The following is a 26,996-nucleotide window of genomic DNA, read 5'->3' as shown; positions in this document are numbered from 1 at the left end:
GTATTTTGTATTTCTGACAATGCCGTTTATTACTTTTTTTTTATTGTAAACGTAATGGGATACATTATAGAGTTATAATCAGCATTTCTCACCGGTTGCAATAATGTGGCCTTTATCAGATAAATGGGTGATTCAATAGCAGTTTGTCTAAATAAATAAAATGCTGTAAGCTAAAATCAGTCATTTTAAGTGAATTTAACAAATTACATTGCATTGGGGACAGAGCTTGAGTGTGTGGTGGAGTTAGAGGGAGTTCTGGGCTACTTGTTTAGTTTTTCATTTACTTGTTTGTATTTCATTAAGCCCATCCTGCTCTCAGCATCCAAGCTGTTTTCATTCTAATGCAAGGGATTATAAACCCATGTTGTCTCTCTTAAACTGCTGACCTGGCTGGCACAGTCTTGTCTCCCAAAATGCAGTTGTGAGGATGAACAGTCAAAGTTTGAACCTGAACACTTAATGATAACAGGGAAATAGTGTCACAGGGCAAAAGTTAATTTTGTATAAGAGTCCATGAAGCATCTGGATATCTTTTTATTTGAAAAGGTTAATGCTGAACTTAACAAGAAATCATATTTTCCCATCTCAGGCCCAAAGTGCCATAACGGACATAGACAGCAAGCAAATATCAAATACCAAACACTGTTGAGCAAAGTTTAGCAGAATGTTCACACTGCTTTTTCCCATTCAACAAATGATCAAGAAGATTTGGAGTGAATATTGACTGAAAATAAGAGGCATTTGTGAATTTGGCAAATTTATGTATAAAGTAGCTGGTTAGAGCTTGGAGTAGCAACAAAATTGCTATTATTAACTGCTATGATTCATAGTACCATTTTCTCCTTTGTGAAGAAGGAGTGGGATCAATTGTATTGATTGTACACTTGTAGTGTACTTCAAATCTTACAAGTACTGTATACTTAAAAGTATATTTAAAAAAATTGTACGTGCAGATAATATAATATTAATGGAATAAAAGGCCAATTTAGTCTACACTTTAACAACTGTTAATTAAGACAATACACTAAAAAGTGCACTTTGTAATAATAAAGTTACTTTTCAAATAAGTTTTTATGACATTTTCATGCTTTCCAGAAGAACACTTTTAAAGTGTTGACTAACACTAAAGCACATAACGCACATAAAGTAAAGATTATAATTTTAACTGTAATGTTATTCAATATTTGAAGTTAATATATTTTAAATTTACTAAATACAAATGTGTAATTACAAATATATTACAAGTTTCAAAAGAAATGGCATTAAAGTATATTGTAGTTCACCAGAAATGCTTGTCAGTACACTTTAAAAAATATTTCAAAGATAATAGAATTATTAAATGACATATAAATATGTAGTTAAAGGGTTAGTTCACCCAAAAATGAAAATTATCCCATAATTTACTCACCCTCAAGCCATCAACCACTCAGAGACAAAAAGGTTGAGGATCCAAGTGCAGTAGTTTAGGGTAATCCAGAATCATAATCCATACAAGAGGTCATAAACACAGGTAAAACTATCCACAACAGACACCATGCAGGGTGGATAACTTGAGCAAACAGGGTAATCCAAAAAACAGGTAAAAGGGTAAATTCACGAAACAGAAAACCAAAAAAAGCGCTCAGAAATGCAGTGTGACAACATACAAGACTTTGCAATGAGTGACTGAATAAACAGGGCTTATATAGGCAAAGTTAACAAGGGCATGACACACAGGTGGAAGTTATCAAACAATAATTAGTCCTGGCAATGGGTTATGGGAAATGCAGTCCATGATGATATAACAAAGACAGAAGGAGTGCCCTCTGGTGGCTATAGGAACTCCGGCTGGCAGGCGTGACAATGTGACTTCTTTCAGCCAAACACAATCAGAGTTATACTAAAAAATACCCTGGCTCTTCCAAGCTTTATAATGGGAGTGAATGGTGCCTTAGATTTTGAAGCCCCAAAAAGTGCATTTATCCATCATAAAAGTAATCCATACTGCTCCATGGGGTTAATAAAGCCCTTCTGAAGTGAAGCAATGCGTTTTTGCTTCCATACGTGAGTCTTGTTCCAGCGGAAGAGTGACCTTTGACCGGACGCATGACGTGTTGATGAACGCAGAAGCGCAGAGGATCGAGTTAGAAGTCTAAAACGAGAATTTTTAAAGAGAAATGTCGGAGCAGCTTGAGTTTGTTCCTCAGCCCTATTTGTTTGAAACGTCTACTCTCACCTAAGCTTGCCTACATTACCTGACCTGCACGGCCGTTACCGGACACCATGAGAACAGACAGTGAACAGAAGAAAACTCAGGGTACGTTTACACGACAACGATATGCTTAAAACGGAGAAGTTTTTCCTTTGAGTTTTCCACGTACAGACGACACCATTGTCAAAACGATCCCCATTCACACGGATCCGTGAAAACGACTAAAACCCCTGTATTCTGCTGCCAGGCCAGTAGATGGCGATGAAACACTATAGAATAAACACGTAATATGCATGTGCATGACGTCATCGTCTTCAGAGATTCGCGTTTTTGTTGTTTACATGGAGACGTTTTCAGGCTACCAAAACACGTTGTTGTGTAAATGAATGGCCAAAACGCATAAAACGTTTTTAGTTGAAAATGGTGTCGTGTAAACAGTCCCTTAGGCTTAAATACTCAGAACCAAACCAATTAACGAAATGAATCACAGGTGCAAACACTAATCAAACAATGAGTAACCAAGAAGACTAGCCAGAAGTGTTAAAAAGGAACAAAGGTAACTCAAAGGTAAAACTCAAACACACAAAAAAGACATAACCCTGACAGTATTATTTCGACAATATATTTTTGGTAAAACATGTTTCTTATGACTCAATGGGGCTATAATTTCTTCACATGGATTGTAGGGGGTGAGTCTGGTGTCTTTACTGGCTGGGAGATTATTCCTATTTGGTTGCGGGAAAGAACAACGAATAAACATCTATCAAGGGCATTAGTAACTGCACAGATCTGAACTTCCTTGAAATTCTAATCAATACAGCAAGTATAAGCAGCTCATCCTCATTTAAAAAGTCAATTAAGCCCCCTTAATGATTCACGAGGGAAACAATTTCATGCAGATGCCTGCAGATGAACGATTGCTTGCGGCATTCATAGCTCACTGAAAACACACACATTCATTTGAGCTGAACTGGTAGCAGATTCATTACACTACTAACACACTGTCTGCAGGATAAATTCTGTGTGCAGACACAGTTAGAGGCAACTAATATATCTTTACTCATGAACTATTACAGTCATCAGACCGGGGGAAGAGAAAATGTTTTTCAGTTTCAGAGGAGAAATCAACATATTGATGTTGCACTTCAGCAGGATTTTGGGAACAGATCCAATTTTCACAATAAACGGCATTTCTATACTAAGGGGAAATGTGCTGCCTGAATTATTACATCATAGGAGGCGGGCTTAGTGAGTTGGCAGGACTGTGCTGCCACCTTTTGGTGACATTGGGTATTCTAAACAAAGGTCAGTCTGGTTCCATGGTTATCAAACAGTTGGATATATCAGAATCTGGAATATAAAATAGTGATCTCAGTCCTGGAAAAGTCCTGGAAATGATTAAATCTTAAAAACAATATATATAGTTTCTATATGTTTTTTTTTTATGCTTTATCCTATGATATTGGTGTACATATTGTCATTGCTCTAAACTAAAAACACGGTGAAGGATTAAAATATATCATGTTATTTGTCATGCCTGACCGACCAATTTAGGCTAATTGCCATTTATTTATTTCAGAGAAGTGTGTGTCTCCTTGCTTAACTTTCACATATTAAAATAACTAAATAATGAAAATGATCATGAGTCTAAGTCTTTGTTATTATCATTAACCCTTAAATGCATGAATGTTTCACCAACCATTATTACATATTCGGGTCTTTCTTTGCGACCTGGATCTATATCTAACACGGATGGATCTCTACCTGTCGCGATAATATAAAACTCTCCTGATATTAGAGTAACAATAACAGAATAATAAAATAAAGCATATTTGGTTACCCATTTGGAGCTTGGAAGAGTTCAGTTTGAGCAGATGTTTTATACCATCATCACTGTCCTCGTCAGAGCTCATTTCCCAGTACATTTAGCATCAGGCTTATATTCGCCATCTCAAACATATTATCAAAACCATCATTTTCAAAATATTCAAAATCAATATTTTGATCACTGACAGCTTATTCACCAGATCCACCATCAAGTGACACTAATATTTGATTGCGTTCAGTACCATTTCAAGTTTTGCTGATGATACTTCCTATTCTTTTGTTTTCTGCCTGCGGTAACTATGAGTGAAACGTCACTTCATCAATGTGTATCAGACATTGCCACCTTATGGAATAAAGGGGAATTGCACTTATTCAATCATCAAAGATTCAATTATTGTTGTGTAGAAAAATACTTACACTGTTACACACCTCGGCTCGTTAACGACCCTATAAAATTTTTACAAAACTGAATGGGAAAACAGGCATCTTTTTAATTTTTTTATCTTGTTATATAATGAATTGATTGAGGTTTCACAGACAAGGCGTAAGCCTGCGACTAAAATGCGTGTTTGAGCTGTTTTAACTGTAATTTTTCCAAAGTGTTGAATATAAAACCATGTTCACTAGAATCGAAGGCTTTGTAAAAGTCCAGAAAAAGCATATAGCCTAGCCTAAATAATATCATCCCTAACACTGAAAAGTTAACAGATCAGAACCAACCAAATATTGTTTGAAATGTGTCTGTTTAATAAAAAAAAAAAGCTTGATTGTGTTTAATCTATTATGTCCTCTAAAATAGTTTTTAAACAGTTAAAACTTTGCGTTAAAGTAGAAGGAAGAAACCCCCAACACTAATACTTTCATAAATGTCTTTGAATTAATAAAAGGGACCAAATCTTTTGCAAATATTTGAGAAAATTAGGCTATTCTCTTATTTTGTCCACTACTAGACTAGACAACACGTAAGAGCAGTGACGTGGCGTGTCCCACTCCCTTATGTCTGTCCAAGGAAGGTAACCGTCCTGCTGTGAAATTCTCGCGCATGCGCATCGCTGCTATTATTTTTCTGCGTATGTGAATCTCGCGAGAGTTTCGCGTTGGACCGTTACCTTCCAAGAACATCCCTCATTTGCGAGCGTCGCGTCGCGTTTAAGCACGTCACGGCCGTGGCAGTGCTTTGAGTGAGTGAATGCGGGGCTCGAGTCCTAGAATGAAAGCTCTTCTGAACCGCTTTCACACATTCAGCCACAGAAAGCAGTGGAGTTATATCTCTGCTGATGCAGACACCTAAACGGTTTCTCCAGAATTATTTGCATCTAAATGAGTTCAACTATGGCGACGCGACTCTCTGACTTGTTTGGAAACAGCCGGATAATAGTGGGACTGCTGGCTAACTTATTGTCTTCAATCTGCATAGTGTTCATCAACAAATGGATCTATGTGCACTATGGCTTTCCCAACATGACCATGACTCTCATTCATTTCGTAGTGACATGGCTGGGGCTGTATATTTGCCAGAAGATGGATATATTCTCCCCCAAGAGTCTCAGACCTTCTAAAATCATCCTGCTAGCTCTGAGTTTCTGTGGTTTTGTTGTTTTCACGAATCTGTCTCTCCAAAGCAACACTATAGGAACATATCAGCTGGCCAAGACCATGACAACACCCGTGATTATAGCCATCCAGACCATGTACTACAGAAAGACATTTTCCACAAAGATTAAACTGACTCTAGTAAGTGGGTTTTCAATTATGCGACTGGTATAGTCTAAGAAGTCATTCAAACGTTTTACTTAACTTATCAGTAGGTCATGTGTTGTTCAATGTTCAATCTGGAAATAAATAAATAAAACAAAAATCACTATCAGGCTTGTGAACCACACTGTAAATGCAAAAATATGCAGTTGCTTGTAATAATGAGTGTTATTATAACTGTCACCTGTTTCATCAATTGTATAGCATGCACATACATCAGTTTGAACTATGCTCAGGCTAAATGCTGATAAAAGCAAGTCATGATTATATGCAGATTTGTTTATGCAGGGTAATGGGTTACATAACAGCTGTGATCTCCTTTTACACTACCTTTCACACACCTAATTTATTGATTTTGTGTGTGTGTGTGTTAAAGGTGCCAATCACTTTAGGGGTCATACTGAACTCTTACTATGATGTGAGGTTCAATCTTCTGGGGATGATCTTTGCCACACTGGGGGTCTTTGTAACCTCACTGTATCAAGTGGTAAGTATTATGGCAATCTCACTTGGTATCCTTATGGAAAAGTCATATCCCTTCATTCCCATGAATCAGGAGTCAGACTATTGGCCAACCCAGAGACCTCCAATATAGAAATTCTGGTATTTATAACTTCCATTGATTGTTTTAATATTATTATTAAACTAAATTATTATTAATAGTATTAATGTTTATTATTATTTTTGATATTGAGAATACATTAAATTAATCAAAAGTGACAGTAAGACATTTATGATATTACAAAAGATTTCTATTTCAGATAATTGTTCTTTTGAACTTTAACTCAAGTTTCACAGTTTACTCATCACAGTTTCCACAAAAGAATATAAAGCAGCACAACTGTTTTCAACATTGATAATAATAAGAAATGTTTCTTGAGCAGCAAATCAGCATATTAGAGTGATTTCTGAAGGATCATGTGACACTGAAGACTGGAGTAATGATGCTGAATATTCAGCTTCGCATCACAGGAATAAATTACATTTTATTAAAATATTTATGAAATTGTAATAATGTCACACTATTACTATTTTTATGGTATTTTTGAATAAATAAATGCAGCCTTGGTGAGCAGAAGAGACTGAATCAACCAAACATTCTTAGTGTTTTTTTTAAATAAAGATATAAAAAAGTAGCTATAGAACAAATGTACCAAAATAAATTATATATATATATATATAAAGAAAGTACTTTCATGGATCCCCAGTAGCATTCCTGACCATAAAAACATTATTTCCCTCATTTATTATTCAGATATTTTGATTATGCTGTATTTAATTGACTAATGACTTGTCTCTCTTAATATAGTGGGTCGGTGCCAAACAGCATGAGCTGCAGGTGAACTCTATGCAGTTACTGTATTATCAGGCACCCATTTCGTCTGCATTTCTCCTGGTCCTAGTGCCGTTCTTCGAACCCCTGAGCGGAGAAGGCGGCATCTTTGGCCCCTGGTCATTTCAGGCCCTGGTAAGAGAATGAGTTCTCTCACTGGCTCACACACTCCCTCTGCAACTATTTAAAGGAATTTCCTTCTTACACAAACACACAGTCACAGAGAAAGCCTTGTGCCCAGATTTTCTGGAAAAAAAAGTACAAATTCTTAATGTTTTACTCCCCTCTATTGGGTAAAAAGTTCACAAAGCTCAATTTAAGATAAGTATTAAGATCAATTGCAATTTCAAATTGTTGATTCTTGATTTTTTTCTCCCCTTCATCAAGGTTATGGTTCTGCTGTCTGGTGTTATAGCCTTTCTGGTTAATCTGTCCATTTACTGGATCATTGGGAACACGTCTCCTGTTACGTATCCTTTCTGCTACTTCTCTAAAATACCAACAGCTGTGGCTATTTCCTTCTCTTCTATTCATAGTGCAAAACACACCCTATAGACACATATCTGTAAACAGTGCTCTATAACATTACTTGTCTGTTAATTGTCATGTTAGGCCTATAACTCAAGCACATGTTTGCTTACAGAGCCTGGGCAAATAGTTAAAGCATAGTTACACGCTTGTTTAATAATGAAAGAGGAAGCTGTAAATCGAAGGAATTTTTTTTGTAGCCTTGAGCCATACTAGAAACATTTCATAGTTTTGAATGCACCCATTGAAAGTGAGTTTATGAGTGAGACCTCTCTCAAAGAAAGCAGCAGAGGGAGCACTTGACTATCTCGTGTTTTAAACTGCACTTTTGGGCCACTTATTAGGTAAGTGTTCTGTCAACAAAGGGATTTCAAGCTGCTGCTTTTCTTTTTAAAGCCAAGGATCTGGAATTATGATTTATATACATTTCTATTGTATAGAATTTATATAAAATGTTCATTTATAAATAATTTTATAAATATAATTTATAAAAGTATACTATTGACTAACTATTAACTACGACTTTTGCCTCAATAAACTCCTAATTACTGCTTATTAATAGTTAGTAAGGTAGTTTTGGTAGGAATATGGGATGTAGAATATGGTCATGCAGAATAAGGCATTCATATGTTCTTTATAAGTACTAATAAACAGCCTATATCCTAGTGATATGCATGCTAATAAGCAACTAGATAATAGTGAGAATTGAGCCCTAAACTAAAGTGTTACCATTTATGTATAGGTTTATTTAACACTGATATTTATGTCCAAAAATCTGTATTTAAAAAAAAAAAAACTTATTTTAATAATTGATTATACTTATGTTTTACATTTTTACATTCAAAAGACTGATATAGCCATAAATCAATATTAAAAATTATTTTATCAACACATTTGACTTATTTTGAACAGATTTATTTACATTTTTACATATTCACAAGACTGATATAGCCATAAATAAATATTAAAAATAGCATCTGTTATTTTATTAACAGATTATACTTATTTTTAACGGATTTATTAACTTTTTTACATTATATTCACAAGACTGATAAAACCATAAATCAATATTAAAAATAGCATCTGTTTTTATTAACCATTTTTTCTTATTTTGAACAGATTTATTAACGTTTACATATAGCCATAAATCAATATTAACAGATTTTACTAATTTTGAACATACTTTTTTTTTTTTTTTTATACATATACAGTACCAGTCAAAAGTTTGGAAACGTTACTATTTTTAACGTTTTTAAAAGAAGTCTCTTATGTTCATCAAGCCTGCATTTATTTGATTAAAAATACAGAAAAACAGTTATATTGTGAAATAGTATTGCAATTTAAAATAATGGTTATCTGTTTTAATATACTTTAAAATATCATTTATTTTTGTGATGCAGAGCTGAATTTTCAGCAGCATTTTTCTGGTTTTCAGTGTCACATGATCCTTTAGAAATCATTCTAATATGCTGATTTATGATCAATGTTGGAAACAGTTGTGCTGCTTAATATTTTTTTTATAACCTGAGATACTTTTTTCAGGATTATTTGATGAATAAAAAGTTAAAAAGAACTGTATTTATTTAGAATAGAAATCTTTTGTAACAATATACACTACCGTTCAAAAGTTTGGGAACAATAACTTTTTTTTTTTTAAAGAAATTAGTACTTTAATTCAACATGGATGCGTTAAATTGATAAAAGGTGATGGTAACGATTTATATTGTTAGAAATGTTTTTATTTTGAATAAATGCTGTTTTTATGAATAAATGCTGTTAACGTTTTACTCATCAATGAATCCTGAAAAAAGTATTCCAAAAAAAAATATTAAACAGCACAACTGTTTCCATCATTGATAATAACTGAGTATCAAATCATCATATTAGAATGATTTCTGAAGGATCATAAGACACCAAAGACTGGAGTACTTGCTGATGAAAATTCAGCTTTGCATCACAAAAATAAATTACATTTTAAAGTATATTAAAAAAGAGAACCATTATTTTAAATTGTAATAATATTTCATAATATTACTGTTTTTTGTTTTTTTTTAACTGCAGGCTTGATGAGCATAAGAGACTTCTTTCAAAAACATTAAAAATAGTAGTTTCCAAACTTTTGACTGGTACTGTATTCACAAAACTTAAATAATTTAATAGTAAAAAATAACAGTAACACTTTACATAAGGTCTCATTTGTTAACATTAGTTAATGCATTAACAAACATGAACTAACAATGAGAAATATTCTAACAGCATTTATTAACTTTTAATATTATTTAATTCAAAATGTTCAAGTTCACGTTTGCTCAGTGCTAACTAATTTTAACAGATACAACTTTTAATCTTAAAAAAAGCTATTAGTAAATGCCAAGAATAACGTAACAAATGTTGTAGAAGTATTGTTCATTCTTAGTTCATTTTAACTAATGTAATTAATTAATGTTAACTAATGAAACTTTATTGTAAAGTGTTACAAAAATAACATACTACCAGTATGTACTTATTATAGCAATTACAATAACTGGGTTATAACTAGGTACTACCCCTGAACCTTCCCCCAAACCTAACCTTAACCCATCTAGTTACATTATATAATACCAGTACTTTCTTACACTGTAAGTACATGTACTGTGAAATGAAGTGTAACCAGCATATTTTATTTATTTGTTTGTTATAAACAGATTTATTTGCTTTTTAAAATATCATATTCACAAGCCTAACTATAAAACACAAAAACCCTAACTATAAATGTTCAAAGAATGTTAATGTTCATAAAGAATCATTTAGAAGCTCTTTCTATGAGTGCATGACTCAAGTCTGTGACTCAAGTGACTTAAGTCTGTGACTCAAGTACAAGTCATAAGCCTCACGAGATCTCATTGTCATTGTCAAACAATATCCCTTAACATTTGTCTTCAAAGCTACAACATGTTTGGACACTTCAAGTTCTGCATCACATTACTGGGTGGGTATGTTCTGTTCCAGGACCCCTTGTCCTTAAACCAAGGTCTGGGCATCCTCTGCACCCTCACTGGCATCCTGGCATACACCCATTTCAAACTGGCAGAGCAGGAGGAGGGCAAAAGCAAGCTCACACAGAGACCATAGGCCTGATGTGCCAAAATTCAATATTTGCAAATAAACATGCAGAACGTTTGAGAGAAAAACTCTGAATGTTGAAGCATTTCCTTTTTTATTTTGTATGTTTTACTTAATGATGTATTTTCAAATGGTCTGTACAACAATAAAACTTTTTATAGAATGTTACAGATAACTTTTTTTTGGGTCACATTCTTCAAGGATGGAATGTTATCTTGTATTGAGTCTAGGCACAACTTCGAGGACAAGGGTCACTGCCTACTTGGCAAAAAGACGTGAGTCTTTTGCTGTCTATGAAATGGAATGTCAATAATTTGTTCGGTTCATGTTGAGGGTTTTTCTACATGCTTTTCTCTTTTGCAACTTAAACATTAATCACATTCCAAAGTCCTGTCTCCAGTCTAGATGTTTTGCATGAATATTAGACTCGTCCCAGTTTCGAAAGGGATATGGTAAACCAAAATGCTGAAAATATAGGGATAGTTCACCCAAAAATGACCTACTTTCAAACAAAGAAGAGATTTTGAGAGATTTATCAAGAGTGTTTTCAATCATACACAAGTCGGTGGGCTTCAATATTTAGATCTCAGTGTTCTTCAAAGTATCTTTTTGTGTTCCACAGAAGAAATACATTTGTAACAACATACGGGGGAGTAAATTTCCCTTTTTGTTTAACTATCCCTTTAAGTGGAAAGAAGTTTGTTTGTGCCTTAGTATAGGATCAATGTTTTATGAGAACTAAAACCTGGATCATATGTTTGACACTGTAAATGCCTTACACTTTAATCTTTAGGATTTGTCTTCATCCTTACTACCATTAATTAAATTATTTGCTTTTTTGATGACTTCAGTGGTCCATGGAATTTCCTCATTATTACAGACGTACAAGCCCAAACATGTTGAGCGTAAAGGGACATGTTGCACTAAAATAACCTCTTGAGTCATTGTGCTTGGGCCCTAAAGATCAGATCCTATCACAGGGACTGTACAAGACATGTTTCCAAAGCATTTGTCCCCTTTACACAGCACTGATTTCACTCAGCAAATAATAGCTCCCCTAACTAGCAAGTTTCTGTGTAGTTGGCTAACTAATGGTCTACCATTCACAATAATGTGTACAAGGGTCATGTTACGACAACAGTCATCATTACTCAACAAGAAATCAAAACAGCTGATGAAAGGGGTTTCAGTTAACACAATAGAAACATGCAAAATAGTTCATTAATCAAAGGAGGAAATCATTATCTAGTGGTTTGATTAGAGATGCGTTTAGCCTAATATTATCAAGTGATCATAAATAAACACTATCACTAATAATATGAAAATAAGTGATAATGTATCATATAACAAGTAAAACATGGACTAAATTGAACCCAAGAGCATTAGGTAAATTAAATTGTATATTTAATTCAAAATAATACACAAGTATGTGAAAATATACTTTGAAGCATTTAAAAAGGCAGGATAGAGCTCATAAAATGTATAGAGCAGAACTAAACCATTTAAACAGGCAGATTAGCTAATGTACCCAAATGATTTTTGTCTCCTAACTTTTATAAAATTAAGTATCTCAATGTTTTTACAAAATCTCAAAAAAACAAAAACAAACAAAAAAACATATATATATTTAAACAAACCTTTGCCCTGAATCGTTTTCAATACATGTTTTAAATAGGCATTTTTAAATAGCAAACACGGGAAGCAGAGAATAACATTCTACAACTAAATGTAATTAAAAAAAAAAATGTTGGTAATACTTTTACTTTTTTGTAATATTATCTTGTTAGCTTCACACATATTACCTGAAATATGTAGAACTCAGCTGCTAAAACTATATTACATTAAAACAAGGAGACAATTTTTTTTTTTTTACTTTTTACAACTTTTTACAACAACATAGATAATCCTCGATCCTATGTTAACCTGAAAATATAAAAGCGATTTTACAATTTAACTGAGCTACTTTAAACCCATAAACAGTAAAACAGCAAGAGTAGACAATAATGTTCATACTCGAGTGTATTGTGTGATGTTTACACGCCGCGTTTAGTGCACGTGCTGGAACATTTCAAATTCAAACGGTCGCCGATAGAGGGAGTTAGAGTTCGCGCCTCTCAACGGTCACCAGCAGGTAAGACATATTATTTAACACTTTCAGTTGAACAATTTTCGCACTTTCTCATATATTTATTACACCTATCAGGCTGCATTTATCTGCAAATACTGCTAAACGCTCCAGCTTATTATTTTAACACGGCATGAAGCTTTAATATCCGTTTATTCGCCTGAAATCCTTTGCCTCAGTTAGCCAAGCGCTAGCTCTGTAAGCGCGGCCTACCGCAGCCTCGGGCTTTCCTGAGCGTCCACAGCGGGGAACAGACACCCGAGAGAGCGCGCATTTGTGGCGCTGTAACAATAACGACAGCGTAGTCGCTCAAATATGCAACACCCCACATTCGGCGAGAAGCATTTTATGTTGATTATTTAATACTATTACCACTAATCTGCTTGTAAAGAAATTACGAAATGTGTAAAAGTAACGTAAGTTACGTAAACAACGGCTTGCATGACGTTTATGCTGGATAAGTCAAGTCGCCTTTATTTACATAGCGCTTTATACTATAACGATTGTTTCAAAGTACGTTCACGGTGATAAACAGGACAATAATCTGTCACACTGAAACCAAAAAGCGTGCGATACCAATCGTTTAATCTGATCGATCACTTGTAACGTTAAATCTCATCCGTAAAACAACATTTACACGTCGATCGCAATTGATGCTCCAGGTTTTACATTAATCATATGCAGCTAATTTGAATGGAGGACATTCCCATGCACGCAGATGTCAGATATAAATCCAGAAGACAACACGCTTGAGGTTGTTGTTGTTGTGTTTTAGTGTGTAACGTTACTAACGTACTGTTTGCAGAGCATTTCAGATAAACAAACAAAGCACTGTCGTATTCCAAAGACATTTGGAGCTTTACTCGCATGACAATCCATCCATCCGTGGTAAACTTGTAAATGATGAACTTTTGGTCTTTTTGGTTAGTTTATTTTGGTTTATTTGACTGAGGCTCTAATAATCCGGGCTGTGGTCATCGCTTTGGTCCAAACACTTCGTTTTTTCACCTGTCACTGATAAGCTTGGGCGGGTGTAGTGTAGTAGTGAGTCGAGAGGGACATGCCCGGACATGATCGCAGAGACACAGACAGACAAGCTCAGCAAAGATCGTCTTCCACCACTAGGAGTGGGAAGCCAGTCACGCTTTGACTTGTCATGCCCGAACCCGCCCAGGACATGATGATCGGCGCGGTGGATTCTAGCCCTGACATGTCTCTCTGCGTCTATTTAAACCATAGACTGGCTCTCAGCCGGCTCCCACTCCTCATTAACCCAGAGCTCAAGCACTTTATGTACAGCTAGAGTATATATAGAATATCCAATTTACCTCCATTTGCACAGGTAACGTTAATGTTCTTTCTGAAGTTTTTATGTGTGTTGATGTGCTTCATGTAACAGCTGTTCATTTGTTTTACAGATCACTACAAATATGGCAACAGAGAGTTGTTTAAGCAGTTCTCAGATCAACAAGGTTGACAATGAAAAACTGGTAAATGCCGTGTTCTTTTGAGTATTCACATGTGTTTTTATGCCTTGAAATGACTGAGTCTTATTTATTGTAACTTCCTTAGGTAAGACCAAAGGTGCAGTTAAAAAGGCTGTTAGAGGATGCAGGTGCAGATAAAGATGTTTTCACTATGAAGGAGGTGAGGAGATGTGTCTGTTGACAGCAGTTTTTAGTCCATTCAAACTTTTAAACATTAGTATACACACCATGCTTTATGGTGTTATTATATCTAATTGGCATTATGCTAGTTATTTTAGTAGCCGAACCTTGCCATATGTTTTGTGTGAATAGTCTTTCATATAAGCACTTATTTGAGAGTTTCTGAAATGAGTTTACGGTCATATGGCAGTGGTGTTTGAAATTGTTAGCTAAAATAATCCTTCTCCAGTTTCATGTTGCTGCTGCTCATTTGTGTGTATGGTTTGTAAATATTCTAGGGCAGTGGGTGGTGAATTATATTTAGTTACTGCCTGTATTCAGTGAGATATTCATTCTTGGTGTTTGCAAGACAAGAAAGGTCTTTTTTCTTAGTTTTTTTTTTTTTTCTTCACATTGCTCATTCTTTGGTTTAGGGATTTGAACAAACCCCAAACCCAAAGTATTAAGCTTCAAGTTGTGGTACAGATGAATAATAATTCACAAAAGGGATTTTTTGCACATTCTATCAGACTAAAATAAGTCTTAGGTTTTTGATTGTAGGATGATAGAAAGTTCAAAAAATCCCTTTTGCATTAAAGGAAAGACCCGAATAATGCCTAGAGACTTTAGGGAGGGCTTTTTTGAGTCAATCTGGTAAGAAACCATTCTGAACACCTTAGCAAATATATATAAAACGATTAAAACTACAAAATTTAATTTCTGTCTTTCATTGGTAGTGAGCACTGTGCAGTAATATAGATAATTGGATAATATGCTTACTTGTGAAATGTAAAGTTGTTTGATATATTTTCATTTGTTGTCAACTTTTTAGCTTGAAGTCATGAGTCATTTTTTTTTTTAATGGGTGGAACTATGTCTGACTAACAGGAATGTATTACTCATCTGTATTTAAATACCAGCCACATCTTTGCCATCCTTTCTCTCAACACACTTGTTTCAGGAAATTGTTTCCTTGTGGATCTCTAAACAGTACTCTTTTGTTTATGTGTTTGTTTAGGTTATGTTTTATTTGGGGAAGTATATCATGAGCAAGGAGTTATATGACAAGCAGCAGCAACACATCGTTCACTGCGGAGAGGATGCTCTCGGTGCTGTTCTCGGAGTGAAGAGTTTCTCAGTCAAAGAGCCACGGTGCGTATTGACCCTAACTTCACGTAGACAGAAACAGCTGCAGCAATAATGAATGACCCCTGAGCATATCAGGGTGGGGCTTTAAAGCAACAGGTGGCAGCGTCTGGGATATTTAACCTACTAGCTCTGAATGAATATGCGATCACCTGTTCAAGATCTTAAATCGCTGCAAAATATATTTGATTAGTCACATTAGATGACCAAAGAGATATATATGTATGTATATATTAAAATAGCATATATAATGTGTTCCTCATATTTTTTTTTTAAGAACTGAAAGTGAAATTTGCTATATGAAAGTTTTACTTGTTAATTTTACCTTGTTTTTTTTTGTTTTGTTTTTCAGAGCCCTCTTTGCAATGATCAATAGAAACCTTGTGACAGTGAAAAATCCAGGTACTATGACCGTTAAACCTTTTGTTTTATCTCCTCTGTTCAATCTTTAATATTATTGTTTTGCTCGAACAAATGTTCTTATCTTTTTTTTTTGTCCTTGTTTCCTTTTACAGAAACTCAGTCTACCTTCTCTGAACCCAGGAGTCAAAGTGAACCAGATCGAGGGCCCGGGGTAAACATTTTTTTTAATGCTCCAACACACTTAGAACCTCAGAGTATTGACCCATTCCACAGAGTTGCCCTGGGAGTGCTGTGTTTGTGCTTGAATGGGTTTTATAGAGCTCCTGCTGTGTTTGAGATTGAAGCATGACTGAAACCCAACTGTCTATTCCAGGATACGGATTCAGACTCTCGCTCATCTACCTCACAACAGCAGCGCAGGAGGAGGAGGAGCAGTGATCCTGGTAAGCACACACCACAGAGCAAAACACACACACACACACACACACACACACACACACACACACACACACACACACACACACACACACACACAGACCAGCTGTGTCCTGTTGGGTGTGCATGAAAGCACATGCTTGATCAACTGGGTCTGATGGGATTTCAGATAGAGTTGTATCTTCACATTCAGCTGTCACTTAACAAATGTTTTGAGCAGAGCTTAATGGTCAGTTTTCTTTCCAGTATTGGCATATATCCTGTTTGAACAGGAAGGGCTTGTCCCTTCCTGTTATTTTTTGCTAGCCAGTTGCGTTGGATGAAATTAAATAAAATAGCTGTTTTTAGATTTCATGATTGCCAGCTTGTTTATTTTTTCATGGGAGTTTTGTGAAAGGTTGAGGCAACTCCTTTCTTTAAGGACCGTTTGCTTTCTTGCCCTATATGAGTATATCCAATTTACATTATAACAGCCTCAGCCGCTGAGCAGGGAAGACAACCCTCATAATGGATCATTTTGTGCTGTTCCTTCAGTCCTGACAGAGGACTGCATGTGGGTAAACATGTGGTACCATAGTGACTGCTCTCTCTCTGACTGTGAACCTCTCAAAAGGACACTGAGATCTGGAGGCTGTGCAGAATGTGCTCAGATGACTGCTGCTCTTCAATGGCCCATTTTAAAACCCCAACTATGCACACAAAGGCAGTTTGTTGAGCAAGCAGCACCAGATGCACCATTAAAACAGGATTATTGCTCTGAGCATTGCTCCTGCATGGCCCATAAGTTGAGTGCATAGAAAAGGACCATCAGCAAATTAACTGATTTACACTAATGCAATAAGCAGTGTACGTTTACAAAAACACAAGTTTGAATGTATAGAGGAAAGAAAAAAACAGACTGGAAATGTTTGGAAAGCCTAAAGGTGATGATACACAGGGCAACTTTTTGAGCAATGTTGCTGGGCAATGTTGCCGTCAATGGGCAACCAGATGAGACAGAGGGCCCACGACCCATCTAAATTATCCAGATAGAAATGTATTGCCCATTTTCAATGTGAAAGTGCCCAAGCAACAGTCGCTCGGCAAGATTGCCCATCAACATTGCTCAAAAAGTTGCCCTGTGTATCATCACCTTAAAGGAGAACTCCGGTCAATTTTAACATTGAGCTCATTTTTTTGTAAATTTGGAGTGCTGTCAGTACAGAGAACAACGACAAAAATCGGTGTTGCCTACACCGTGTTATCCTCTTTTTAAAATTTGCACCCTGTTGACTTCAATGGGGCAAGTTTTAAACCTGCTTTTAGCCTCTTAACATCCTTGATGTGTCATTACAAGTGCCCAGCCATGTGAGTGATTCCTTTAGAGTGAACACGGATGAATTTGACTGCAGTAGATGTGCAAGATATGAATAAAAATTATGTTATTTCAGCCAGCGCACATACCTGTATTTACATCCTGTTTTCGGTTGAAGTCCACAGTAGTCGATTGTCGAGTTCGGGCGCATGACAGCTTAGTGCTAAACTCATTTTTTGTGGTTTCAATAGAGAGTTCTTCAGCCGAAGACGAGCTTAGAGAACGCAGGAAAAGGCACAAGTCAGACAGCTTCTCCCTGACATTTGATGACAGCCTGTCTTGGTGCGTGATCGGCGGCCTGCACCGGGAGAGGAGGAACAGCGAGTCTTCGGACGCACACAGCAACTCTGTGAGTAGCACCTTTAAACGGTCCTTCACATAGTTTTGTTTTACCAGCGGTTACATTAACTTCTTTGTCCTGTCACGTGGCCCTCTCTAACCAGTGTTTTGTTTGTTCAACAGGAAGTAGGTATCTCTCACAGTGAAGGCAGTGATGAAAGCGAGGACTCGGACTCTGATAATTTCAGTGTGGAGTTCGAGGTGGAGTCCATCAACTCCGATGCCTACAGTGAGAACGATGAGGATTCGGTGCCGGGAGACAACGAGGTTTCAACTCAACTCCTGCTCTATTAAGAGAGATATTAACAAACATCCGGATACATTTGAAAACCGCATTTTCAAAATGCTTTCCGTCCGCACTGAAACATCAGAAAATGTTCAAATCTTCTTACTGCACGTTAAATGTAGTAAAAGCTCACTGAGATAACTCGTAATTATTCTTGCACATTAATTTTATTAGCGAAAAAAGCATTTTCAAATTTATCCACTTAGGAGAGTGTTTTTATGTATCTGGATTAGTGTAGAAGTAGGGTGTCCATTCCTTCCCCTGGAAGACCACTGTCCTGCAGATTTCAGCTCCAACCCCAATTAAACCCACCTGAAGTAACTAATCAAGGTCATTCTATGCATACTTCCTATCAGGTGTGTTGAGGCAAGCTGGAGCTAAACTCTGCAGGACAGTGGCCCTCCAGGACTGAGTTTTTGGATACTCCTGACGTAGTAGCCTAATCTGTTTAACAGTCCTTGACTCACTAATTTTCTTTTGCTCATTCAGGTGTATGAAGTCACAATCATCGCTGAGGATGAAGACTCGTTTGATGAGGATACTGAGATAACTGAGGCAGTATGTAGCAATTTACTTCAATAATGAAAGTAGAACTGGACTTTATCCAGATAAACTGGATTTATCTATCATGATTAGATTGGATCATGAAAAGTGGGTGTTGCATACTATTGTGGTGCCATTTGGATCAAAGGTTGAGGGTTAAAAATAAGAGGCTTTTGTGAGTCTGCCAAAAAAGAAAGTTGTTGCAGAGAAGCTGCTAGTTATGACATTTTGTTTATGATTATGAAGACAGACATTTTTCCCCCCTTACGAACTTTGTGCATTGAATTGTGCGTAATACGACCAGGAATGTGTATCAATATCTTACATTTTGATTTCATGTTGACCATATTTTAAACTTTTATAGCATTTCATTTTAAAGTTTCTTGCACCAAAACCAGTGTTTCATGTCCATTTCCACCCTTTCTCTGACCTTTGGATTTATTTAACAAGCTTTTGTATTTAAAAAAAAAAAAAAAAAAAAAAGTGCATGTGCATAGTAGATATGAAAAATCTGTAATTAATGCAACTATGTGTTCACTCAGGACTACTGGAAGTGTGCTGAATGTAACGCGCTCAACCCTCCTCTTCCCCGGCATTGCAAAAGCTGCTGGAATGTCCGACCCGGTTGGCTTCCAGAATCAGACTCCAACAATGAAAACCCCTCCACTAACACTCAAACCAGCACTGAAGTCACCAGCATCACCACAACAACCATCTTGTCCTCGGATGACAAAATGCTTCCTTCCAAACCCTCAAGCCCTCTTCCAGAGACGGACGAAGGAGTGGACGTACCCGACGGCAAGTGCTTGCAATCTCCCGTCTCCGCCGCCGCCAAAGAAGTAGCTCCCTCTTCTGCCACCCCCGGCTCCCTGACTGACTCTCAGACCTCGTCATCGCAGCCCTCCACCTCCTCTGGTGTGGGCGGCAGCCAGGAAGAGACCCCTGAGCTAGAGCGCTTCAACAGCCTGGAGGCCTACCTACCCGCCACATGCCTCGAGCCCTGCGTCATCTGTCAGAGTCGCCCCAAGAATGGCTGCATCGTCCATGGAAGGACTGGACACCTTATGGCGTGTTACACTTGCGCCAAGAAATTAAAGAACCGGAACAAGTTGTGTCCGGTGTGCCGAGAGCCCATTCAGTCAGTGGTGTTGACCTACGTGAGCTGAGGCACTGCAGATATACCTCCTCTCCTCTACTTTCCTCACATGAAGTCTGGGAGGCTCATATGTCGCCTTGCCTTGTATTATAGTTCTTGTTCAAATTTCTTAATGATTAATAAATTTTATTTATGACTCAACAAGCGAGGTTCTCACTCACATGCTGGTTAGAAAATACATTTATGTTTTAAGGGTCGAGTTTAAGGGCTTAGAATTAAAACAACTACTTGTGGACTTGCAGTGATGCTGTATACATTATATCATCTACTAGAAATGAAATAATTTAATTTATGTAAATGCTGATGTGTAAGTTTCTCTGATTGATGTTGATTTGAGTTCTTTGCTGCACTGAAAGGTGTTCCTGAGTTCCTGAGCTCTTGAGACACCCCCTTTAAATTGTTTCTCCTCTCGAAGGAAATGCTCCCCAGCATTGTTTTTCTGCTGCAAAGACTGTCTTATTTTCTCTGAGCGAGGCATAATAAATGATTATTTTGAGGCTCTTACACATTTACAGTACAGGTGATTGCTCTTTTGAATGGTATGCAATGGTTTTCAGCCAGTGGGCTGTAGGAAGATGGTTCAGGTGGCTGGAGTCAGTTGCCCGTGCTGTTTGTTGGGTCGTACACGGCGGTCACCCAGAGAGAGCTTTGGTTTCTAGGGACCCACTTTTCACTCAATATCAGCAAACAAGTTCTGACTTGTTTCTCTCTAATAGCAACTTGGCACAAACTTCCGCCTCCTTACATTTACAAAAGGCTTTACAATGGGAAATCTATTGTGTTGCAGCATGAACAAGTGAATCGTTTGTATTCTCTATGGTTGTGTGTTCCTTTGTTGAATATTCCTTCCACCACCTATTTAACAATGTTCTGTTTAAAATTTGCTTTTGAAAAAAGAAAAAAAATCAGTGTTTTGAAGTTGCACAACACAAGTTCATTGACATGGTAAGATGCTTATTTCAAAAGGACAAATTTTTTCTGGTCTAAAAATGTTCAAAAAGACTTGTCCAGATCTGTTTCTGCAAGTTATTAGAGTATAAATGTCACTTAATGTGAAGTTGTTTCAATTGAAACGTGCAAAATAGAAGCAACTTGCCAAATGAACCTGAAAGGTTTACACTAATAGTTATTCTCTTTTGTAACAGCCAGATGTTCTACAAATGAAGTGCTATCAGAAGTTTTCAGACTTGAGGTATGTGATTTCACTCTCTGCTCTCTCTTCTACACTCGCACAACATGAACAATTACAATCACACTAAGACTTGGTAAAAACAACCAAAATCACTGGCATCTGTTAAAGAGCAATGGATGAAATAAGTTTCATTATCATAAAATAAACAGTATAACATGCATTTTGTTCTTTGACAGCTGACCCATGTTTGATCCCTGTTTAACTGTTTTATGATAGCTACTTGTTGAATTCAATACACTTCTATACCTTTTAATTCACCAAAGTCTTGCCATACACTTCCATGTGACCTGATGGATGTGCTTTACCAAAAATTACAAATTAAATAAAAGTTAATGAAGTTTACGGACCCGACAAGTTTCATATGTGCCCAGAATCTCATCTCATGCCCGATAATGTTGTACCCTGAGTTCTATACTCTGAATAAACGATTTATTTCACATCCCATTGCACTTTAAAGCATGCAATTAAAATCTTTAAGAGAAATTAGGTTTTTCTAATGAAAGTATTTGAGGGGTTTTGAAATATGTCTCACTGTGTCCAACTTTGCGCTTCAAAGAAAATGTTACAGTGACAGAATAAAGTAGATACTGACTTACTGACCATACTTTTGTTTTGCATTGACTTGAAAAGGTGGGAGTCTGGGGTCATACAAGCTATAAATATTAGCCGTTATTACTGTACATGCAATCTGACAACCATCAAATTTTACATAAATTGTTTTTGCCTTTATATCTTGTTGCCAAGCCTTTCATCTGACAGTTCTGACTGATCAACAGCCGAGAGCAACCTGCACTCATCTGAAATGCTTTTAAACTTGAAAAAGCTACAGAATTGGCAACATGAACCTGACAACTACGGATATATAGAGTGCATCCAGAAAGTATTCAAACCCCTTAAAGGGGGGGTGAAATGCTATTTCATGCATACTGAGTTTTTTACACTGTTAAAGAGTTGGATTCCCATGCTAAACATGGACTAAGTTTCAAAAATTAAATTGTACGTTTGAAGGAGTATTTCTGTGCCAAAAATTGTCCTTCCGGTTTGTCACAAGTTTCGGAAAGTTTTTTTCGAGTATGGGTATGTGTCAGATGTAATGGAATTTCCTTATATGGGTCCTAAGGGCACTTCTCCGGTAAGATCGCGGGCGCGCGCGCACTCGTAGACCAGAGCAAGAGAGCGAAAGCAGTTCGCCATCAAAGCGCCCTGCCCGGCTTTTGGGAAGCCAATGTCACCAAAGAAGTGTGTTTTTGGTTGCCAGGGCAAGACAACCCTGCACAGATTCCCAAAGAACCCGGCGTTAAGGCACCAGTGGATGGAGTTTGTTTTTCCTGAGCATAAACGGAGTTGTTTAGACTGTTTGTTCTCTGCATTTCGACGATGATTGTTTTATAAACAAAGCCCAGATCGACGGATTTGCAGATCGTCTAATGCTTAAGGATCGAGCAGTCACAATGATAAAGGTTCGGTGAGTAAAACTGCTTCTATTGTCTCTGTGTGTTGTTACTAGCTCGGTGCGTTAGCACAGCTTTAGCTTCGCCCACAGGGCCCGCCTCCAGCCGCTCGCTTTTTTCCGGAAAGACTCGGTACAGTCTATCTTTCTTTTATAAATATAATAAAACTAAAGACTTTTTGGAGATATGAAGGATGCAATACTACTCTATAGGTACTCAAGTTTAACAGGAGATTGAGTGAAAATGAGCATTTCACCCCCCCTTTAATGTTTTTTCCACATTTTATATTGCAGTTAAAATGTGACATTTTCCACATATTTCAAATGTTCTGTTCCCAGTCGAAAACAGGCTATAAATAATAGTAACGATGTTTGTTTGTTTTTTAATGTAAAAACGTCTTATATATATGGAAAGTCCTCATAAAACACAAGTGTGTGTGTGTAATCATCATGTAACCTCTGGGCAGATTCAGTGCCACTTCATCTATTAAAAATCTGCCTCAATGAATTTTTAGAACACTTTTTGCCACTCATATTTTTCAGCATGCTTGTAGGTCCATAGCACGACAAAGCATTTCTGTCGAAGCAATGCAAATGAATCTTTAATGTGATGTGTGCTCATATCTTGTGACACACAGATGCTGTCAGTCTGCCAGATTTTTCTTCCCAACAAATTTGTCATTCACATCACAGAGACGCTACATTTGAAATAACTCCATTTCCCAGAAGTGAAAATCCAACAACAACTTTAAATCCTCCAGGTTTCAGAATCTTTAGTAGCCTATCCTTTACCGCAGTCGCTGAGGTAACAATGCTACGTGTCACACACCAGCGTCGTTTCCGCTCATTTGTAACAGTTGTGAGGTTGCAGAAATATGCTCTTAAAGTAAAGGTTTTATACTGTATGAGGCGCAGGACTTGACAGAGATGAAGCGAACTATCGCTCTGAGATGTGGCGAGTTCTAGAGCGCTACCGCTAGAGGGCACTGTGACACTGCATTCTCATACAGCAGATACTATATTCTCATTAGTAGTCCACCCTGCCACAATAATTTGTGCCTCCTATTTTAATGCATTAGTATAATAAATAAGTAATTTAAACAAATTTTCACATGGCAATTGAAGAGTTTTTATTATTATTATCATCAGTATTATTTATCAACCAGTAGCATTGATAGTTATCTCATCATTAAAGACATATAGCTCCGTTTCAACTATTTCATTAAAAAGGCTGAATCTTTGTATGTAAGTAAAGCAGTTCAAAGGAAAAAGTAACAAATAATGTATTGATGGCATGTGAGTGTGTACATGGATGTAAAATGAAACTACTATTAATTTATAATGAGATCTGTGATGTTTTTCCCCCTTTCCCACACGTGTGTGTGTGTTAGAGAAAGAGAGAGAGAGAGAGAGAGAGAGAGAGAGAAAGAAAGAAAGAAAATGTGTGTTTGTTTGTGTGTGTGTGTGTGTGTGTGTGTGTGTGTGTGTGTGTGTGTGTGTGTGTGTGTGTGTGTGTGTGTGCGAAATGAAACGAAATGTCTAATCTCTCTGTTCCTCTAAACATATTGGAAACCCAAATCCATAATCCTCATAAATAAAACCAACAGTAGTAGAAAATAGGGAAGTTTCTTTTCTTATGTCTGTATATTCAAAACCTAATTTCACATTTATAACTCATGTTTGCATAATTTAAACTAGTGTACAATCCATTATATTCTGCCGCAAGGATAATGATAAAATATTGGCAGTTATATATTATACACAGCTGAAAAATAAAATGCAGCAGTCATCGGACTGAAATAAAAGCATTCGTTGCTGAAATAACTATAAAGAAAAACAGACAGACATTCTTTATTTATCCCTGGAGGAAAATTCATGGCATTTGTCATAGGAAAAAAATGGGAAAACCAAAAAAATCAACAGAAAAATGACTGTGTATGCTGAACAGTCTCTTGCTTGACAGCCGCGCTACACGAGCCACCGAGCGTCTAAATCCGCATTTGTCTATCGCATTCTTGCAGAAGGTTGGGATGAACGTCCTGGCCATGAGCAGGCCGAGGGTTCTGGTACGGTCACACGAGTACAAGCGGATCCTGGACAGCTATTTGTCCTGTTTGTTACAGTCAGGGCACAGTGAAGCTGTTTATATGCTGGTGTCTGGAAACACTGACATGTGACGTGCCAGCCTGCAGCATGCCAACAGCTCACATCATTTGCTTTAGTGATAGACAGTTTACAGTGCCCGTTATGTTTTTTTTTTTTTTTTTCTTCTGCAGTTTACTTTTTATATAAGGCCTTTTCAGCTCAACTGATTTTGTTGTACACAAGCGATCACTATCTTATTTTCATTCCAGAAAATATTTATTCTCTCTCAGTATAAGTTATGTGTAATGGTCACTTGTTGATACCCTTTTTTGTATGCTGTCTTTATGACTATATCTACAGTTATGTTTATTCCATAACCATATTAGGTGAGTTTATATGGAAGAATTGTGTCAGGTGAGATGAGGCATCCTCAAAAATATCACTGTAAAAAAATTATTTCCCGATTTGTTATCTCAACTTTTTGTCTTTTGTCAAATCAACTTAGATAATTAATGTATAGTTCAGATAACACAATATTTTGAGTTTCTGTTTAAAAAACCAATCTCATTTGTTGTATTAACTCAATTTTTTTAAGTTCAAAACTCAAAATATTTAGTTAAACCAACCTTTTTACCGTGTAGAAAACAGTAAAAAAAAATACAAAAAAGTATTTAATGTATAAAAAATAAAACTGTTAATTGAGAGAAAAAGTTTAAAGTCACAATATAATGAAGTAGCAACAGATATTTTCTTTCATTTTGTGACGTACATCCGACTGAAATGGAATAATTAAAAGTGGGGGAAAAAAATAAGGCAGGAACTTGGTTCTATCCATTGGTTGTTGATTGGATGGTGGCGAAATGATTGGAGAAGTTCGGCATAATTAATCAGAGAAAAGTCTGACGTTTCACGGAAAGATTGAGTAATTCAAAATTGATAATAGATAAATTGACATCTATAGAAAATAGATGATTTCATGGCATATTTAAAATAAGAAATAATTGCAAATATGGGAAATAATATTGTAATTGCGAGATATAAAGTAGCAATTACGAGAAACAAAGTTGCATTTGTGAGATACAAAGTCACATTGTGCAATGCAAAGACAAAAATGGAAATAAAGTCTTTAAAAATTTAGTGTATAAATCACACTATCTAAAAGCGACACCTGTGTTTAAAGTTTCAGAAGGTTGCACCATCTCTATGGTTTCCCATTTTGTTCTCGTTGAGCTCCTAAAGCGTGACATATAATGCATAAATGTTTAAGAAACATTTTAGAAAAAAAAAAAATGCAGGAACAGTTATGGATTTCAAAGTAATAGCAATGATAATAGTGATGCTCGTCTTAAACACAATTAGCCTTAGTTAGCAGAGCTCTGCATGAAAACAGCCTCACAATTTCATGGCTGGACTGTTTTACAGAAGTACACTGTAAGTAGAGCTTGGGGTGTTATAGTTGAGAGGCATCTTTCATCCCAACATTCAATGTGCTACTGCTATCAAAGCAGCAAAATGGGGTCTCTCATGATTCTGTGTCATTCTCATTTCATCTTTGTTCCCTCACTTGGCAAACTTTCCGCTTTTTCTTTTATCTGTTTTGACAGTTACCCCGTAACAGGATGAAAGGACTGAAAACAAATTGTCTCCGCATCCATTTCTTGTTTATTTACGTACATCAGCAAGCTGACAGTTAATTTTCCAGAGCAGAAGCTGTTTGCATAAACATATTGATATTGCAACAAGGCAATTAAAGGGCACGTCCAAACTTCATCGTCTTCTGATTAGTGCAGCAAAAGCCAAATAAATTCACTCTTTATAGATAGATAGATAGATAGATAGATAGATAGATAGATAGAAAGATAGAAAGAACAACAGATGGAATAACAGAAATACAGATGGATGGATGGATGGATGGATGGATGGACAGATAGATGGAACGAAAGAACAACAGATGGATGGATGGAATAACAGAAATACAGGTGGATGGATGGATGGATGGATGGACGGACGGACAGATAGATGGATGGATGGAGCAAAAGAACAACAGATGAATGGATGGAATAACAGAAATACAGATGGATGGATGGATGGATGGATGGATGGCCGGACAGACAGACAGACACAGATAGATAGATGGATG

At 36.5% G+C, this 26,996-nt stretch overlaps 2 protein-coding genes across 4 annotated transcripts; both read left to right on the top strand.

Annotated features, from left to right (window-relative positions):
• The first annotated feature begins 5,129 nt into the window (after positions 1-5,129).
• slc35e3 (solute carrier family 35 member E3) lies at positions 5,130-12,769 on the top strand. 2 transcript variants are annotated; one of them, XM_079868401.1, is made up of 6 exons: positions 5,130-5,395; positions 5,508-5,752; positions 6,150-6,260; positions 7,083-7,241; positions 7,494-7,576; positions 10,559-12,769. In XM_079868401.1, coding segments are annotated over exons 1-6 (786 nt in total). In that variant the 5' UTR covers positions 5,130-5,394; the 3' UTR covers positions 10,746-12,769. The 2 variants fall into 2 exon arrangements, with proteins under 2 accessions (XP_079724527.1, XP_079724526.1); XM_079868400.1 differs by having other exon boundaries at positions 5,130-5,752.
• Positions 12,770-12,791: 22 nt separating this feature from the next.
• mdm2 (MDM2 proto-oncogene) lies at positions 12,792-20,630 on the top strand. Of its 2 annotated transcripts, none has more exons than XM_079868398.1 (11): positions 12,792-12,867; positions 14,280-14,351; positions 14,434-14,508; positions 15,526-15,659; positions 16,006-16,055; positions 16,169-16,227; positions 16,390-16,459; positions 17,997-18,154; positions 18,268-18,411; positions 18,920-18,988; positions 19,516-20,630. In XM_079868398.1, the coding sequence occupies exons 2-11, from the start codon at positions 14,292-14,294 to the stop codon at positions 20,137-20,139; spliced, it is 1,443 nt and encodes a 480-aa protein (XP_079724524.1). In that variant the 5' UTR covers positions 12,792-12,867; positions 14,280-14,291; the 3' UTR covers positions 20,140-20,630. The 2 variants fall into 2 exon arrangements, with proteins under 2 accessions (XP_079724524.1, XP_079724525.1); XM_079868399.1 differs by having other exon boundaries at positions 12,866-14,203.
• The last annotated feature ends 6,366 nt before the right edge of the window (positions 20,631-26,996 follow it).

This window comes from Squalius cephalus (genome assembly GCF_949319135.1).
Source record: "Squalius cephalus genome assembly, chromosome: 4".
In the NCBI taxonomy this organism is placed as follows: Eukaryota; Metazoa; Chordata; class Actinopteri; order Cypriniformes; family Leuciscidae; genus Squalius; species Squalius cephalus.
The sequence above is the reverse complement of the archived record's forward strand: the minus strand, read 5'-3'. Positions and strand labels throughout refer to the sequence as shown.

Excerpts from the sequence above, each read along its gene's own strand:
- slc35e3 (XM_079868400.1), top strand. The coding sequence starts at position 5,339 with ATGAGTTCAACTATGGCGACGCGACTCTCTGACTTGTTTGGAAACAGC. Across the intron at positions 6,261-7,082 it reads TAACCTCACTGTATCAAGTG|TGGGTCGGTGCCAAACAGCA; the intron begins GTAAGTATTATG and ends CTCTTAATATAG. Across the intron at positions 7,242-7,493 it reads CCTGGTCATTTCAGGCCCTG|GTTATGGTTCTGCTGTCTGG; the intron begins GTAAGAGAATGA and ends CCCTTCATCAAG.
- mdm2 (XM_079868398.1), top strand. The coding sequence starts at position 14,292 with ATGGCAACAGAGAGTTGTTTAAGCAGTTCTCAGATCAACAAGGTTGAC. Across the intron at positions 18,412-18,919 it reads CGGTGCCGGGAGACAACGAG|GTGTATGAAGTCACAATCAT; the intron begins GTTTCAACTCAA and ends TTGCTCATTCAG. Across the intron at positions 18,989-19,515 it reads ATACTGAGATAACTGAGGCA|GACTACTGGAAGTGTGCTGA; the intron begins GTATGTAGCAAT and ends GTGTTCACTCAG.